At 39.7% G+C, this 16,938-nt stretch overlaps 1 protein-coding gene across 1 annotated transcript; it reads right to left on the bottom strand.

Moving 5' to 3' along the window:
* Window positions 1-6,423: 6,423 nt before the first annotated feature.
* Window positions 6,424-10,718, bottom strand: glulb (glutamate-ammonia ligase (glutamine synthase) b). Its single transcript, XM_037770773.1, has 7 exons — window positions 10,607-10,718; window positions 10,014-10,196; window positions 8,143-8,304; window positions 7,911-8,057; window positions 7,688-7,815; window positions 6,981-7,180; window positions 6,424-6,879 (listed from the first exon to the last, which is right to left on the bottom strand). Exons 2-7 carry the CDS (start codon window positions 10,177-10,179, stop codon window positions 6,561-6,563), a joined length of 1,122 nt encoding a protein of 373 aa, XP_037626701.1. The 5' UTR covers window positions 10,180-10,196; window positions 10,607-10,718; the 3' UTR covers window positions 6,424-6,560.
* Window positions 10,719-16,938: the final 6,220 nt, after the last annotated feature.

Below are 16,938 nucleotides of genomic sequence, written 5' to 3'. Positions count from 1 at the left end.
CAAGAGGCTGATTTGTTGGTCCTACAGGTCAAAGACTTGTTTGTTAGGTGAAGTCATTACAAAAATCTCCTCGAAACCAGACAAAGCTTTTTTTCCAAAAGAACAAGATGCACTTGAGTAGCAGGCACATGTATGCCGCATAGAAAAAAACAAAACAGAGAACATTTTGTCCCAGCTGTGTGCAAGCAACCTGACACCATGGGAGTTCGCTAAAACAGGATAAGAGGAAAACAAACTTTCAGGGAAGAAGTGTCCAGCTTTGTCATGTCAGCTAAACACAGAGGAGCAAAACAACTGGAGCTTTGACCCGTGTTTACAACATGTTTGCAATGATATTTAGTGCAGGTCAGCTTACCGAATATACTATTCAAGCATGAAGCAAACACATATGATCACATCGATATGGGCACGTGTAGGCGACAAATCTAAAATTCCTGGCTTGTTTGTGTGTGTAAGCATATGGTGGGAAACCTGAAAGGCTGTAAAGCTCTGGGGCCTTTCTTGTTAACTTTAAACGTCTTCCTGTAAACCCACAACCAACTTATGAGCGGCTCCTCTGTGGGTGTAAAAGGGTGGATTGTTTACACCAGAGTGAGTGTTTTCAAAGAGTGAGTCAGAGATGATGACATAGAAATAGTTTTCATTTTTCAGACACTTTGTACAAAATGAATAAAGGGAAACATCTAGCCTGGCTCTGTCCAGAGGTATCAAATATCTACCTATTTAACATGCTACATCTCGTTTGTTACCATGAGAATGACGAGGTGGTGTAAAACGGGCTAAATTTACACCACATAGACATTCATGTAACCCCTTGTTAAATGCCAAATTGTCTTTTTTACAATTTGGTCTTTGTACATATTAAACAAATTAGATATGACATTACGTCGGCTGTAGCTTGATATTTAACAAACATAAATGACAGTGAATCTTTTCATCTAACTATCTATGCAAAAGCATATTTCCCAAGATGTTCTTTAAATATGAAGCTTCGACCAAAAGACAGTTAGCATTGCATGAAAATTGGAAGCAGGGGGCAACAGATATCTTGGTTCTTTCCAAAGGTTAAAACAATCGGCCAATAATAGGCCTATAAGTGAGGGATAATGTACAGCGAGCTGTTCATTGTTGTGAAAGAAACCCCGACAGGGCGATGCCGCACCCAGTTGTAATTGTAATATTATATAATTACACGACTTTGTTGAATTCTCGATTCTGATTGGTCAATCACAACTTTCTACGGTCCGTTATTTATTTATAGCAGACCGTTGCTATGTATAACAGACCGTTGCTATGGGCAAAGTTCTGATGTCGGACAGTTTTTGTGTCAAATGAATGATTTCTTAAGTAAGTAGTTGTGTAATAAGCAGGATAATGTACAGCTGGCGGGTCATTTTTGTGAACTAATCCCCTCCGCTTAGACCATTTCACAGTTGAAACATTACAAACGTGAACCAGTTTATTTCCCCTTGCAGCTGCAACAGGAAATACACTAGTGTATAAGTGTATAGTGTATGTGAATGACAAGCTGACAGGAAGTAAACATTAACTCAAACTATTGCCAATGCAATTCTGTTGAAACGGTCTGTACCATAGAAATAGAATAGTTGTAGAATGGGCATTCCCATTCAAATCAACGTAGCAGGATGGTTAGAGCGGCGGCCATACCGTTGCCATTGCGACCATTGTAGTGGGCCGACTTCTGTATAAGCTAAACCAATTTATGGCAAGTCGCGGACTCACTGAGGTGAAGTTTTGCAGTAGGTTAACGACTAAAACGAGCAAAACGAGCTGCATCCGTTCTCTTCCCAGCGAGCTGTTGTCACTCTGAAGTTGCCGGGCAACCAGTGGCTGATTCTCCTTTGCTTCCACTCTTTATGCTAAGCTAAGCTAACTGCCTCTTGGCTGTAGCTACATATTTATCCTACAGACGTGAGAGTGATTTCGATCTTCTCGTCTAATCCTTGGGAAGAAAGCAAATAAGCACATTTCCCAAAATGACGAACTATTCCTTTAATACTTATTTTCCTACCCTCAGGCCTCGTGACAATTTAAAATCTAAAGCAGAAGTAATCATTTAGATATTCCATGAATCCTATGAATTGAGTTGCGTGCCTTTTGTGTGTATGTTAACATGCATTGAGCTTAGTATCAGGCCTGTGACACACTCTCATGTTTCTTAACACCGGGCCAGCTGTGGTGCACGTGCAGCAGGACTGACATAATAGCACACGCACACAACGAAGCTCCTTGTCCAAACATTAATGACTTTTTTGTGCTGAATTTGGATGTAATCTGAATTGAACCTTGCTGTGTCCCATTATCCATCCTGAGAAAGTATTTTAGTAATCAATCTCCTAGTCATAGATAAGATCTGAGCTGTAAGGTCAGATTTAATCATGACAGTCACGGCAGTTCTAATCACACAACTGCCATGTGTTTGTTGGACATGTCGATGACGTTTGTCACAATCGGCGGTGGTCTGATCTCCGTCCGTGCTCCTCCATGCAGGGTTCTCTAACCTCTCCGTCTCACTGTGCGGCTCTGCTTTCACAGCTGCTCAAGTTTCCGAACATCGGGCCGGCAAGGCTGCGACAGTTTTCACTGCATGTCCTCGAACCCACTGCCGCAGGGGAGAAAGCTGTGTGAGGGGTTGAGGATGAGGGGGGGGCGAAGGGTGGGACAGAAAACACAGCAAATCTGTTGTCACCACTGATAGCCTAGTGGTGATAGCTGGGCTCCAAAGCAGAAGAGACCGCATTCATGTGATGAGATTAGAGCTAACGCAGCCAAGGATGGTGCTTCATTTGCCGTTTGTACTCAAGCTATCTGATTAAGCCTAGAAGCCTCTGATTGAATTACAGTTCAGAAGCCTCTTTATTAACAACGAATAGTCTGTGTTGTGTAAGGAAAAAGGGTAAAGGGAGTTTATGTAGCACGTCTTTATATGTGATTCTGGCTTTTCAGATTTTTTTTTAAAAAGAGCCACACTTGCGGTTCTTTGTTCCGTGCGCTATACATTCTCCTGACCTGCCCGTTCTTATGTAATCGCCTGGTATGGAGCCCCACCCCCGCCTCTCCTCCACACACCATATTGCCTAAGTTTAGACTGACCAGCTGCCATGGAAACAAGGCTCTAGGTATAATGTTTTTCTTCATGAGGTCTCCGCGTTATCCAGTTTATCTATCCAGGTCATCTTATCTGAAATATCAGTGTTTATCCTCATATTGTGGTGCATTCACACACGTTCACATCCCTCCTGTACACACAGTGCAATCGGGGTCAGATAACATGGGATGAACTGAGGAGGGGCTCCACTTGTAATGCAACGGAAACATTTCAGTAGGTTGTGCAACAGTAAATAATGCAATACATGCGCACGTAAGAAAAGGCAGTCCAATTGGATGTCCACAGGCATCACTATTAATGATAGCCTCAATCATTAAAGTTTGTTTGTCTGTGGTAAAATCGACTCGAAAAATGTGCACTGAGTCACCGACTGGATATCTGTGATCTTGTCTGGGATGTCTCTTTGCATGTGGTGTTTATGTGCAGTAACATTTTCTGAGCTTACAGCCTGTGGACATCATTTACGTAGCCGAATGTGACTTGGACGTCCTGGTTTGGCAGTGAATTCAGAGCTAAATCGAATTTGGTATGTTCTCAAACTGCTGCCAAACACATCGCATGCGAGCAAATACCACTAAACCAGGTTTATTCAATTGTTGCCCCGAATCCAGCTCTTTAACGACTTCCGCCTGGCCCTTTGATTGTTTATAAATATGAAAAAAGTATTAAAAATACCATAACAATAATTTCTTCCAATAAATAGTTTATTCCCGTTCATCAACGCTACATTATTGACACTGTTACGGACTGTTAAAAGCAATATCGTTATGTTTTATTTAAATCAGCCCACATTCTAAGTTTGAGTGTTTACATTATCTGATTATTAGAAGATCAGCACTTTATTAATAGGTTAATTAGCCCATTCATTAGTTGTGTCTTGTTAAGCACTGAAACTCTTATTTTGTTAAAATGTTTTAATCCAGGCTGTTTATGAGGAGGGAATTTAGGAGAGTCAAACTGAATAAAAAAAGATGTTAAATGCAACATTGTGTTTATTAAAACAACAGCTTACTAAGATTAAAAAGGCTTATTGTTTTCACATTTAAAGTCCTAGCTTTGCAGATCAGATGAAGGAAATCTAAATGTCCAGCCCCTTGGTACTTAACTGTTTTTCAAATCTGGTCCTTGTAAAAAGTAGTTGAATAGGCCTACACTATGCACGTAACTCCAGTTTACTGAAGGGCATCCAAGATGCACGCTAGATGGAACTTTATCAAATTTTCTCCACTGGAAGGGCACTCAAGAGGGCACTTTATCACGTTTTCTCTACTGGAAGGACACCCTAAAGGGCACATTACACATTTTTTCCACTGGAAGGACACCCTAGAGGGCACATTATCACGTTTTCTCCACTGGAAGGGCACCCTAGAAGGCACTTTATCATGTTTTATCTGGTCATCCAAGAGGACACTTTCACTGCGGTTTGTTCGAACATGGGGGCACTACTACTTGCGTAAAAACTATGTCTAGTTTTTTAAGGGTTGAGGTTCAATGCCTCATTCAAGGACACTGAGCAAAGACATGACTATTGAAAAGCTAAAACGGGAGACACAACTTTTACTGGAGAGCCTTCTAGGCCACACTGTCACCTTACTGACACCAGTAATCCCAGTTCATGGCCCCCAGACTAAAATAAATCTCAAACACACACGGTCATTCATGTTAAATGTAGGCTAAATGCGTAAATGATACGGATAAATCACTCAAAGACGTATGTATGTATATATGAAATATAAACAATATTATTAGTTAGTAGCAGTTTTATGAACAACTTTTCTGCTTTCATTTCTGCCAATTACATTATTTTTTTCCATTTTGATGTTTTGTGGACTCTGCTCTTATAACTACTGTTAAGGAAGGAAAAATACATTCAGATATCTAAAACACTACAGCACGATTTGAGAAATGTTAAGCAGATAGGCAACATGTATTGAATTTGCAGTAAAATCGTTATAACATGCAGAAAAAGAAGTTCTGGTGTCCTTTAAAGTTGAGAATCTTTTTGTTTTCAGCAGAAAGAAAACCACCAAAACTGTTTTCTTTTTTTTACCCCTGTGAGCTTGTTAGTTTCACTAAATAAGTTTGTAATCAAACATCTGATTGTTATTTTGGTAAGAAATCCTGCTGTGCCTAAACGTCACTGAATGACTCACCCTCACCGACTCCGTACATACTGCACATTTACTGGAGTCAACAAGTTTTTAATTGAACGTTGAGATGCACAACATGATATTTGAAACCTTATATAAATTAAGTGAAACCAGAGGCAGTCACAATAACACTGTTTGATTCAACAACAACAACATGGTGAGGAGCTTTAAAGGAGTATTCAGTATAGTATGCGTGTGCCTTTTGATGTGATTATGGCGGTAATAATCAACCTTGCTCTTATGAAGTTTTAATAACCAGATTTTCTTATGTAACTGTGAAACTGTGTACTCTAATTACTATATTACATAAGTCACCTAATTTTAAGTTTAAGTAGCTAATGCGATATGGTGAATAATATAGTACACTGTTCAAAATGAGCCATCCCTCTCCATGGAACATCAGGTCTTCAGGCTGATTTTGGTAGCAACTGGAACTAGTCCATAGGTTTGTGAAACTTGTGTCACAACAACCTACCATAGAAAAACAAGCCCAAAGGAGTCAGTAAAGTCAGTACACTCATGTGCATGCTGTCGCCTTCACAGTAAATGATAAATCTGTCGAAACCCTTTGGAAGTCATGTTGACTTTCTGTTGACAAGACAGACACTTGGAGCGGTTCGCTGTTTTGAATAAGTGGGAGGATGTGGCTGTTCCCGTGCCTTAACCAACCACCATTTGTTCAACATTACAGTGCATTTTCCCTTAACGCTGGTCACATTTCCGAGACTCCCATCAGCTGACTGTCTGCATGAGACAAACCGGCTTCAGTATATAACTGGAACGGGATGCAGAGGGGAATAAATTGGAGTTAAAAGTCATTTCTAAAAATGTTAGCTGTTTATTCTTTTTTGGACAATTACAAGTGAAAAAAACAGACAATGCATTATTAAAAAAAAACATACAAAAGAAGTTTGGTAACCTTATCTATCCTCCACATGATAAAACTGCTATTATGACAGACAGAGGCCAAGATTGCTGAACACATTCAAATGCCTTTGGGATCCTTTGGGTCAGAGTTACAAGATCTACAGCAAAACCCTGCTGCACTCATAGACAGTATTTCATTAGTACAAGTTAAACACATTACAGTGATGTCCTTCTATAACAGGTATCAGCCGTGATGCCATGATGGCAGTGTTTGTGCCAGAGGTAAAGATTTGCTGCAGGAATAACCCAATTATTATTTCACCGGTGAAGTAACAAATAGAGAATGGTAAAGATCGATCCGTAAAGTCTGGAAATAGACATGTACTGATAAAGACACCTGGTCTTAAGACTGTTCATTTGCTTTGATCTGTGGGCTCCTCCCCCTCTTCTTTGAGTAAACACGTGCGCACCAGAGCCTCCGTGACGATGTAAGGGTCGCAGTTGGCGGACGGACGGCGGTCCTCGAAGTAGCCCTTCTTGTCCTGCCCCACCGCGCGAGGGATGCGGATGCTGGCGCCGCGGTTGGCCACGCCGGCCGAGAACTCGTCGATGCTCGAGGTCTCGTGGCGGCCAGTGAGGCGCCTGGCGTTGTCGAGCCCGCCTTTGGGATCGTAGGCCCGGATGTGGTACATGTGTCTCTTCGCCAGCCTCTCGATCGACTCCTCGATGACTCTGCGAAGAAAAAGGGAATTAGGAACGCGCTCAAAACCCAAATTCTAAAAAAAAAAAAAATCACACCAGTTGTTTACTACACTGAGACAACTTATTCTTACTTCAGTCCGCCGTCCTCTCGCATCTCTTTTGTGCTGAAGTTGGTGTGGCAGCCGGCGCCGTTCCAGTTCCCTGTGATCGGTTTGGGGTCAAAGGAGACCACCACGCCGAAATCCTCGCACACTCTGTGAAGGATGAAGCGAGCCACCCACAGGTGGTCCCCCATGTTGATACCTTCACAAGGCCCGACCTGGAACTCCCACTGAAACACAACAGAGACTGCGTTGTTAACATTATTAAAGGGACAGTGTGTAGGATTTGGCGAGATCTAATTGTGTGGTTGCAGATTGCAACCAACTGAGTACCCCTCCGCTCATTCCTCCCTTTCCAATACCATGGTAACGTGAGTCGCTAAGTGCAAAACCGTGCTAACGCCCTTCACTTCGCTCAGAGGTCATCTTTACCATAATAACACTACTTTAGGAGCAGCGGAAGCCAGACGGCGGCTGGCGGTACCACGGTTTTGCACTCTGCGTCATATTACCGCAGTTTCATTAACGTGACAAAGAACAACGGTGGCCTTGTGTTTGGTTTGTCCGATCTCGGCTACTGTAGAATCATGGCGGAACAACATGGCGGATTGCTAATAGATCCCCCGAAATGTTACACATTGTTCCTTTAACTGATTATTAACTGGTATTACACGAGTTGACAATTTTTCCATGAACGTGGGACAACAGAATTAATTAAAAAGACAAAGGGACAATACCTGAGCTGGCATGACTTCAGCATTGGTGCCACAGATGTCAACCCCGGCGTACAGGCAGGCTTTGTAGTGCGCCTCCACTACGTCTCGTCCATACGCCTTATCGGCTCCCACTCCACAGTAATAAGGCCCTAATCAGGTGGAAGGAAACCAAATATTAACACTCAGTAGCTCATCTCATTATGTTTAGATAAACAATGAGACAAGCTGGAGACCCAATGCTCACCTTGTGGACCCGGGAAGCCGTTGGAGGGCCAGCCGAAGGGATGTCCATCCGTGCCCAGCAGAGTGTACTCCTGCTCCATACCGAACCATGGGTGGTTATTCTCCACCATGCTCATGATCCGTTTACAGGTTTGACGCAGGTTGGTCTCTGTTGATAACAACGATATGGATTAGCTGAAATAAAAGACAGCTTTAACTGTAATCACCTTGTTCTTATCTGCTTTTTTTTTTACCTGCTGGCTTGCGGTTGTACTTGAGTACCTCGCAGAGCACCAGCTTGTTGGGGTCCTTTCTGAACGGGTCCCTGAACATGGCGGCGGGGATCAGGAACATGTCGCTGTTGGAGCCCTCTGACTGAAAGGTGCTGGAGCCGTCGAAGTTCCACTCAGGTAGATCTGACACAGGAAAAAACAACAACTGAAATCAATAATCTACTCCAAAGTCTTATGTTTTACTTAGGGCTGTCAAAGTTAACGCGATAACACCTTAACACAAATTCCGTTTTAACGCCATTAATTAATTTAACGCATTAACGCAACTTGCGATTTTTTAATTAACCTCTTAAAAATCCGACGGGCCACTGATCTTTTGGAGGTTGTAGCGGTCTCAGTTTTAAAGCTAAATTCATTGGTACCAACCATGTCATAATAGCTTGTCGTGAAGGAGGCTAAATAACACCCAAAACTTATACTAAATTTTGGAGAGGAAAAAGTGTTTTGGCCATTTTCAAAGGGGTCAGTTGACCTCTGACCTCAAGATATGTTAATGAAAATGGGTTCTATGGGTACCCACGAGTCTCCCCTTTACAGACATGCCCACTTTATGATAATCACATGCAGTTTGGGCAAAGTCATAGTCAAGTCAGCACACTGACACACTGACAGCTGTTGTTGCCTGTTGGGCTGCAGTTTGCCATGTTATGATTAGAGCATTTTTTTTATGCTAAATGCAGTACCTGTGAGGGTTTCTGGACAATATCTGTCATTGTTTTGTGTTGGTAATTGATTTCCAATAATAAATATATACATACATTTACATAAAGCAAGCACATTTACCCAATCCCATGTTGATAAGAGTATTAAATACTTGACAAATATGTCAATAGAGGGCGCACCAAGTGTTCATCACCACCAGTCAAACTGAGTCTCTTTCTTTCTCTCTGTCTGAAACATTTTAAATCAGTTAAAGTTTCATTTGCTCTCTCTGACCGAGAGGGAGATCAAATTGCCCACTCCTGTGTTGATAAGAGTATTAAAGCTGAAGTAGGCGAGATTGGAGCAAATATGATTAAAAAAAGTTATTTTTATAAAACGGTCGCTATATCCTGACAGCAGTACATGAAACAGGTAACCTGAAAAGTAACATGTGCCTCTGTGTCCTCCGGTGCTCCTAATGGCATCTGCAAGATTTCACAGACCGGAGGAAAACAAGCAGTCGGAGCTGATTTGAGGTCCGCTGTCCATCTGCTGTCTATGAGAGCCGGCTGTCAATGACTCGCAAACTCGTCAAACTAGGCAGCGCTGATCAAATATGAATCAATATTATGTTACGTTAATGCCTATTTCTTGCCTCCAATGTTTTCAGAATCATCTTGTAGGGTACTATTTAGCTGTAAAATGAGAGTTTGTGACGGGGCAGCCATGTTGAGATCTGCTGAAGAAACGCCAAGTTAAGGTAACATGACCGGAGCACAGCCAATAGGAACGCTCTCTCTCTCTGAAATGACCTGTGATTGGTCAAAGTCTTTTTTTTGAAGATTTTTTAAAGCCTGAAAACAGAGCCATGAGGAGGTGCAGAAGTGTAGTTTTCTCTCAGAACACTTGAATTACAATATGCTGAAAGGTTATTATGGAATTTTTGCTCAGTGATGCCAAAAATATACTGCCTACTGCCACTTTAAATACTTGACAAATCTCCCTTTAAGGTACATTTTGAACAGGTAAAAAAAATGTGTGATTAATCGCTATTATCTATGGACAATCATGGAATTAATCGCAATTAAACATTTGAATCGATTGACAGTCCTAGTTTTACTGCATGCTGATGCATCATATTGCATCATGCATCATATTGCATCAGCATGCCTATTGGAGCCAGATCTTACCCTCAATCGACTTGGGTTCAGAATCCAATGTTCTGGTCTTGCAGCGCAGTCCCTCTCCAGAACCATCGACCCAGATGTACATGGCTTGGACCTTGTCCCCCTGAGGGAGGTCCATGTACTGCTGCTTAACAGCTTTGTTCAGTTTTGAACTTGCTGAGGTGGCCATCTTTCTTGACCAAAAACCTGCAGAGCAAAGAGAGCAGACCATGAGCCTCACACAGTGGAGCCATTCTATCTGAATGTAATGCACATATAACATATGTATAACCAGAGAGGATGCCATGGATGAGGTTTACAAGTTAAATGTTATTTACAAGGAACAATGACTACATTATGACAGATTATACAACAACAGCACCATCAGCCTATCTAATCATATGTTGCTGATTTATAAATGCTCATATGAGACAAGAGAAGTGGAAATCAACATTATCACAAAGCTACATTACACACTATTTATGTTAGAGTAAAGTCAACATCTAAACATTGACCTGTAGAAACAAAGGGGAAGTTTCAGCAGTACACACAAATAGAAAACAATTCCTCCTTGTAGGAGTAAATCCAGTCTGTAAATAAGGAAAAACAGCCCTTACCTTATGTTAAGTGTAGGAAAATATCAAAAGACTATAGGAGCATCTAGATGCGTGCTTTTTGTGGAGGTTTCTATTGTCTTTCATTCCTGCTTCCTCCTCTGAGTCCACGTTGGTTTTATAGCGCTGCGGAGCATCTTCGCCGCCTCTGATTGGCTGAGACAGGAACGTGATCAGTGCGTGATGAGGAGATGCGGGAGTCCCTCTGTGTTCACTGTGCTGAATAACAAAGAGAGAAAACCCCCGCAGAGAAGCTTTTAACTTTCAGTAACCTTTAATCAACTTTATGTAATGCATAGAAAAACACATTCGACCAGAGAGAGCAAATAAAATAAAATAAAAAACAGGATTTCAAATGTTTCAGAAAGAGAGAAGGAGACTCAGTTTGACTGGTGGTGATGACCACGTGGTGCGCACTCTAGTGACGTAATCCTGATTCTTTAAAAACAGAACAATTTGTTCTCTGATATTCAAATTACTAGAAAATAGAGAACTGACTTAGAGATGATTTGTTAAAATGTCAACAGACAGTTAAAACACAGCATCAAGTAGAGTGAAGCCAGTTCTGTACTTAAGTACAATTTTGAGGTACTTGTACTTTACTTGAGTATTTATTAAGGCTGTCAATCGATTAAAATATTTAATCACGATTAATCGCATGATTGTCCATAGTTAATCGGGATTAATCGCAAATTAATCGCACATTTTTTATCTGTTCAAAATGTACCTTAAAATGGAGATTTGTCAAGTATTTAATACTCTTATCAACATGGGATTGGGTAAATGTGCTTGCTTTATGTAAATGTATGTATATATTTATTATTGGAAATCAATTAACAACACAAAACAATGACAGATATTGTCCAGAAACCCTCACAGGTACTGCATTTAGCATAAAAAATATGCCCAAATCATAACATGGCAAACTGCAGCCCAACAGGCAACAACAGCTGTCAGTGTGTCAGTGTGCTGACTTGTCTATGACTTGCCCCAAACTGCATGTGATTATCATAAAGTGGGCATGTCTGTAAAGGGAAGACTCGTGGGTATCCATAGAACCCATTTTCATTCACATATCTGGAGGTCAGAGGTCAAGGGACCCCTTTGAAAATGGCCATGACAGTATTTCTTCGCCAAAATTAAGTGCAAGTTTGGAAAGTTATTTAACCTCTTTCGCGACAAGCTAGTATGACATGGTTGGTACCGATGGATTCCTCAGGTTTTCATATAATGGCAATATCCCCTCTACCTTTAAAACTGAGGCCTCCGAAATAACCTCCGAAAAATTGATTGCGTTAATGTGTGAAATTAGTGGCGTTAAAACAAATTAGCATTAACTTGTTATTAACTTTAACAGCCTTAGTATTCATATTTTATGCTATATACTTTTACTCCAATACATCTCAGAGAGAAATATTATACTTTTTACTCCAGCACATTGATCTGACAGCTTTAGTTACTTTACTTCAGATTATTAATACGAAATACAATCAACTAACAAATTATGATGTATTGTTATAGATTCTGCAACATTGAAGTGATGAACACATTAACGCAACAATAATTATAATACAATTTTATAGTATATTATTCTGAAATGAGCCACTCTGCATAGTGAGTACTATAAATATATTTTGATGCTAATACTTTTGTACTTTTACTTAAGTAACATTTTTAATGCAGGACTTTTATTTGAGACAGAATATTTCTACACTGTAGTATTACTACTGAAACTGAAGTAAAAGGTCTGAGTACAAAGTAAAATGTGAAATATGATATAAAATAAAAAAAAATCCACATAACACAAGTTTTGTTTTAATCAAGTTATGAGCAAATATATGCTATATTGCATATATACACACATATATTGGTTGACAGACAAAAATGTCTTAAGCAATATTAAAACCAAACCTGCACTCTTGTTGTACTATGCTCATAAATATATTATACTACACATTATACTGTATGTGCTTTTATACCAGTGGTGGATGAAGTACTCGGATCCTTTACTTGCGTGAATGTAGAAATAACACTCCATTTAAAAACACTCCATTACAAGTATAAGTCAATTGTAGTAAATCTTGCTCAAGTACAGAAGCATTGTCAGCAAAAAGTATCAAATTTATTGTTTTATTGGATGATTATGGTTCATTAATTTAGGCAGCACTTTAATTTTGTAGCTGTTTGAGTTTTGAACTACTTCATACACTGTTGGGTAGTTTAACCTACAGCAGTGCATCATGTTTTGTTTTTGTATGTATCAGAATCTGCAAAGTGTCTAGTAACTATAAGTGTCAAATAAATGTAATGGAATTAAAAAGTACAATATTTGCCTCTGAAACATAGTGGAGTTAAAGTATAAAGTAGCAGCAAGTGGAAATACTCAAGTGAAGTACTAGTACCTCAAAGTTTTACTTAAGGACAGTACTTGAGTACATTTCCACCACTGAGTAAAAGTACATTTGTATTGTCAGCAAAATGTGCTTAAAGCATTAAAAGGAAAAGTTTTCATGCAGCAGAATGTCCTGCCCTTTTTTATATCATTGTTATATATAGGCCTACATGATTGGATGATTATTACTGATGAATTAACATGTAAGCAGCATTTTAATGTTTTAGCTGTTTGAGATTAAGTTCATTTTAACTTCTTTATAAACTGTTGGTTAGTTTAATAAGCAATAATGCTTCATATTTTATAAGCTGATCATGATCATATATGTATGTAAAATTATAATCAGAGTAACTATAACTGTCAAACAAATGCAGTGAAGAAAAGAACTACAAAAGATCACTTTGAATTGTGGTAGATTAGAAATATAACATAGAATAAAACGAAAATACTCAAGTAAAGTACAAAAAGTTCAAAAAGTAGAGTAAATGTTCAATTAGTTTCCACCGCTGTATTGCACTATTTTATACTATATGTACAGTAGGCTATATGCCATAGTACTATAGTATATCCAGGGAAAGCTATAGTGGAGTTCAGCTAACATGTGTTCTATTGTACACACCACATACTGTATGTATTCATCAAAAATGTAATGTTTGGAAGCAGATATTTGCTGTAAGTCTTTATTGCTGAATGTATTTGGCACATATATGCTGTGTTTGTACCACGTGATGTACATGACTTGAACAGGTCATTATTTAATGAACTTGTCATCGCATTTCCAAACGGGATTAGTCAGGAAACCTTCACTGAGATCCAGGCTTTTGCAGACTACCGTCTCCTCTAAACCGTAAGTATGAACTATATACATTTAGATACATGGTTTTTCAGAGTAAAATATACTGTATCAATACACCAGTGGTGCTAAAACAACAAAATATATATTTCAGAATTTGGTATTCAGTTGCTCGTAAAATTCAAATGATTACAGCGTCTCTTTGCTTCCATACAATTTGGAGTGGAAGAAATCATACACAAACTTCAACACATTGCAGGGAAGGAAAGAAACACCTGCATGAAAGCAAGACATACAGTGATGCCCAACAAACCTTCAAACTAAAAGCACGCCAGAGCGCTGCCGTGACATGACAGAGTGACCTTTACTCATGAAGTTGTTTGCGAAGCTACAGGAAATGACTAATGAAAGAAGCAATACTAGTACTCTCCCAAAAGGGTTGCCAAAGCTTAAAGTAGCAGAAAAAATAGTTTTTTTTTCTTCTTGCCAGTGGCTCTATGTTGGCAGACAGAGCGGGCAAAAAAACGTGTTTCCACTTTGGTTGTGGAAAGTTCTGCAGTGTTTTATACCTTTATGAGAATAGCTAGACTATTAATATATTTATAGATGTAAATGTGTGTTCGGCATAGCAGTAATGCTTTCTTGTGATATTTCCAATTAAAAACATGACACCAAATCTGTGTAAGGCCTCTTTAGGGAGTGCAGCCAGTGTGCCCTGGCACTTTGCTGGATTGGATAAGCTCACATAGAGAGAGACAGTTTCTGGTAGTGACATGAAGCTCCAAAGACACCAAGACACTTAGTGGAAAACAGCCCACAACAATGTAAGCAAGTGAACAAGCCAAATTCTCTCTATGTATAATGGCAAAATAAGTGAAATTCAACCTCCAGAATAAGAGATTTCAGGGGCTGAGATTCCACACACCTGTATGAATCCCCCTTGTCTGTTCCTCTCTGTCAGCCCACTCATGGTGACATACAGACTGACAGCTTGTCGTGTTGTGTCCTTTGCTTTTTGTTGATCGGAGGCCTCGCTGCAGCTGCTGACCCTTTGGCAGGAGACCCCGGAGCGTTTCACAGACTATTTATCTCAGAGGGGTCCATGTCTGTATATTTCATCTAACACAAGCTGTGTTGGATGCAGACCTACAGCATTCTCCTAAAGTCACGTCGAAAGGCAAGTCTTACTACAGACTATAAGACCAGCTCTAGGCTCTGGCCAGTGTTATTTCATAACTACAACTTTTGTTCACAAAATGCTTCAAATCAAAGGTGTAATGCTCAATTACATATAAAACCTTTCAATCTCCTAACACCAGAAAGTCACAGGACAGCAACAAGAGATTTGTTGTCAGACAGTGACATCTAGTGGCCAAAATGCAGAAGAGCAGAACATTGCTCCTTTGCTTTGAGTGCTGTTGAGCCATTTGTAAAAAGTATATGAGCTTGTATCGTCATAATCTGACTCATATTGCTCTGATGTGTCATCCACATGTCTTTGTTGAGCATGTTGTAGGGTCAACATGAGAACAAACACGGGATCCTCACACAGCTCACAGAGGGTAGAATAAAATGTCTTGAAGGCATTTATTGGATCTTCTCACTTGTGGTGACGTGTAAATATTAGTGCTTGGAGTCGTTTTTTGCGTTTTGAGATGTTTTGTAAAACGAAAGTCGTGTGGACAGATTAAAAAACAAAAACAAAACAGAAAATATCTGTATAAGTGTAGACAGGGCTGACTCATATTGTTCATCCACATGTCTGTGTTGAACATGAGGACAAACATGGGATCCTCACAGCTCACAGAAGGCAGGATAAGGCATTTAATGGATCTTCTGCTTCAAGGTCCGTGAAAAAACTCCATGAAAACACATTATTGAGCATCAGACATAGAAACCTTCAGTGGTCAGACTTTTCACGGATTTGAAACATACATTGTCAGATCTGATGTTCAAAGTCAGTCATACAGCAAGTGCAGAAAAATACAGGGCAGGGAGGAAAAAAATCAATACAGCATAGTGTTTGAACAAAATGAAAATGCCTTTATTTTACATGGCAATAATTGTTTAAAATGACCAATGCGTTGCGACCAACATAGGTCTTCATCAGATGATGATGATGATGAAGACCTATGTTGGTCGCAACGCATTGGTCTTAGTTGACTTGTTTACTGTTCCACATCAAAACATTAATTGCGCGTCACATTTTCCCCCGGTCACGCGTGCCCCCCCTGTCATGCCTCTATGCCCCCACAGTTTGAGAACCACTGCCCAAGGACATCACAAGTTTGAGACTTATTTCTCTGGTTTCTGGCTTTGAGAGAGAGTTGCTCATGTTCACAAATATTGATTAAACTTTACTTTACTATTGGCCATAGAAATATTAGAATTCTTAAATTAGGTGGTGTTCTCCTTTAAACTGAGATTTAAAGGTCCCATATTGTAAAAAAATTAGATTTTCATGATTTTTTATTATAACGCAGGCTTAAGGCTATATAAATACTGTGAAAGTATCGAAACACTCAATCCACAAGGAAATACACACAGCCCATATTCAGAAACTCTGCAATTGAAACAAGCTGTCAGGATTTCTGCCCATTTGTGATGTCACAAATATACAATATTTAGACCCTTGACACATTTTAAACATAAACATTCTAAATGTGTCCCAGTTTATTCCTGGTTGCAGTGTATGTGAACAACATCAACTGACAGGAAGTACACATGGACCCAAGCTGTTGCCTAGCAACGCAATTCTGTTGCAATTCTGTTGCAATTCTGTCAAAATGCGCTAAAACGGAGCGTTTCAGACAGAGGGTAATACAGGCATATTCAAGCTGACAGCATGAGGAAACTAAAGGTTTTTTTGAACATTACAGCATGTAAACATGTTCTAGTAGAAACACAAAATACAAGTATGAACCTGAAAATGAGCATGATATGGGACCTTTAAGGTGAACACCTTCAGTAGAGGAATGTGAGAACAGCCTTCTGGTGTCAAACTACAAGTGGGGATTTAAGAGTGTCTATATTTATTCATGATTCTAGCAGTTCTCGATACAAATTCAGTCTTTGCATGAGGCTGAATAAAATTTCCTTCTTTACATGTTGTATTAATTTCTACCACAAGGTGGAGCATTCCCTCCACCT

Source organism: Sebastes umbrosus, chromosome 5, assembly GCF_015220745.1.
Source record: "Sebastes umbrosus isolate fSebUmb1 chromosome 5, fSebUmb1.pri, whole genome shotgun sequence".
NCBI classification, from domain to species: domain Eukaryota; kingdom Metazoa; phylum Chordata; class Actinopteri; order Perciformes; family Sebastidae; genus Sebastes; species Sebastes umbrosus.
Note: the sequence above shows the minus strand (reverse complement) of the source record. Positions and strands in the feature narration are given on the sequence as shown.

What these genes read in the sequence shown, in the direction of transcription:
- glulb (XM_037770773.1), bottom strand. Translation starts at nt 10,179, where the DNA reads ATGGCCACCTCAGCAAGTTCAAAACTGAACAAAGCTGTTAAGCAGCAG. An exon ending in CGGCTTCCCGGGTCCACAAG is followed by an intron (nt 7,816 to 7,910) that starts GTGAGCATTGGG and finishes CCACCTGATTAG; the next exon opens with GGCCTTATTACTGTGGAGTG. An exon ending in CGAGAGGACGGCGGACTGAA is followed by an intron (nt 6,880 to 6,980) that starts GTAAGAATAAGT and finishes TTTTCTTCGCAG; the next exon opens with AGTCATCGAGGAGTCGATCG.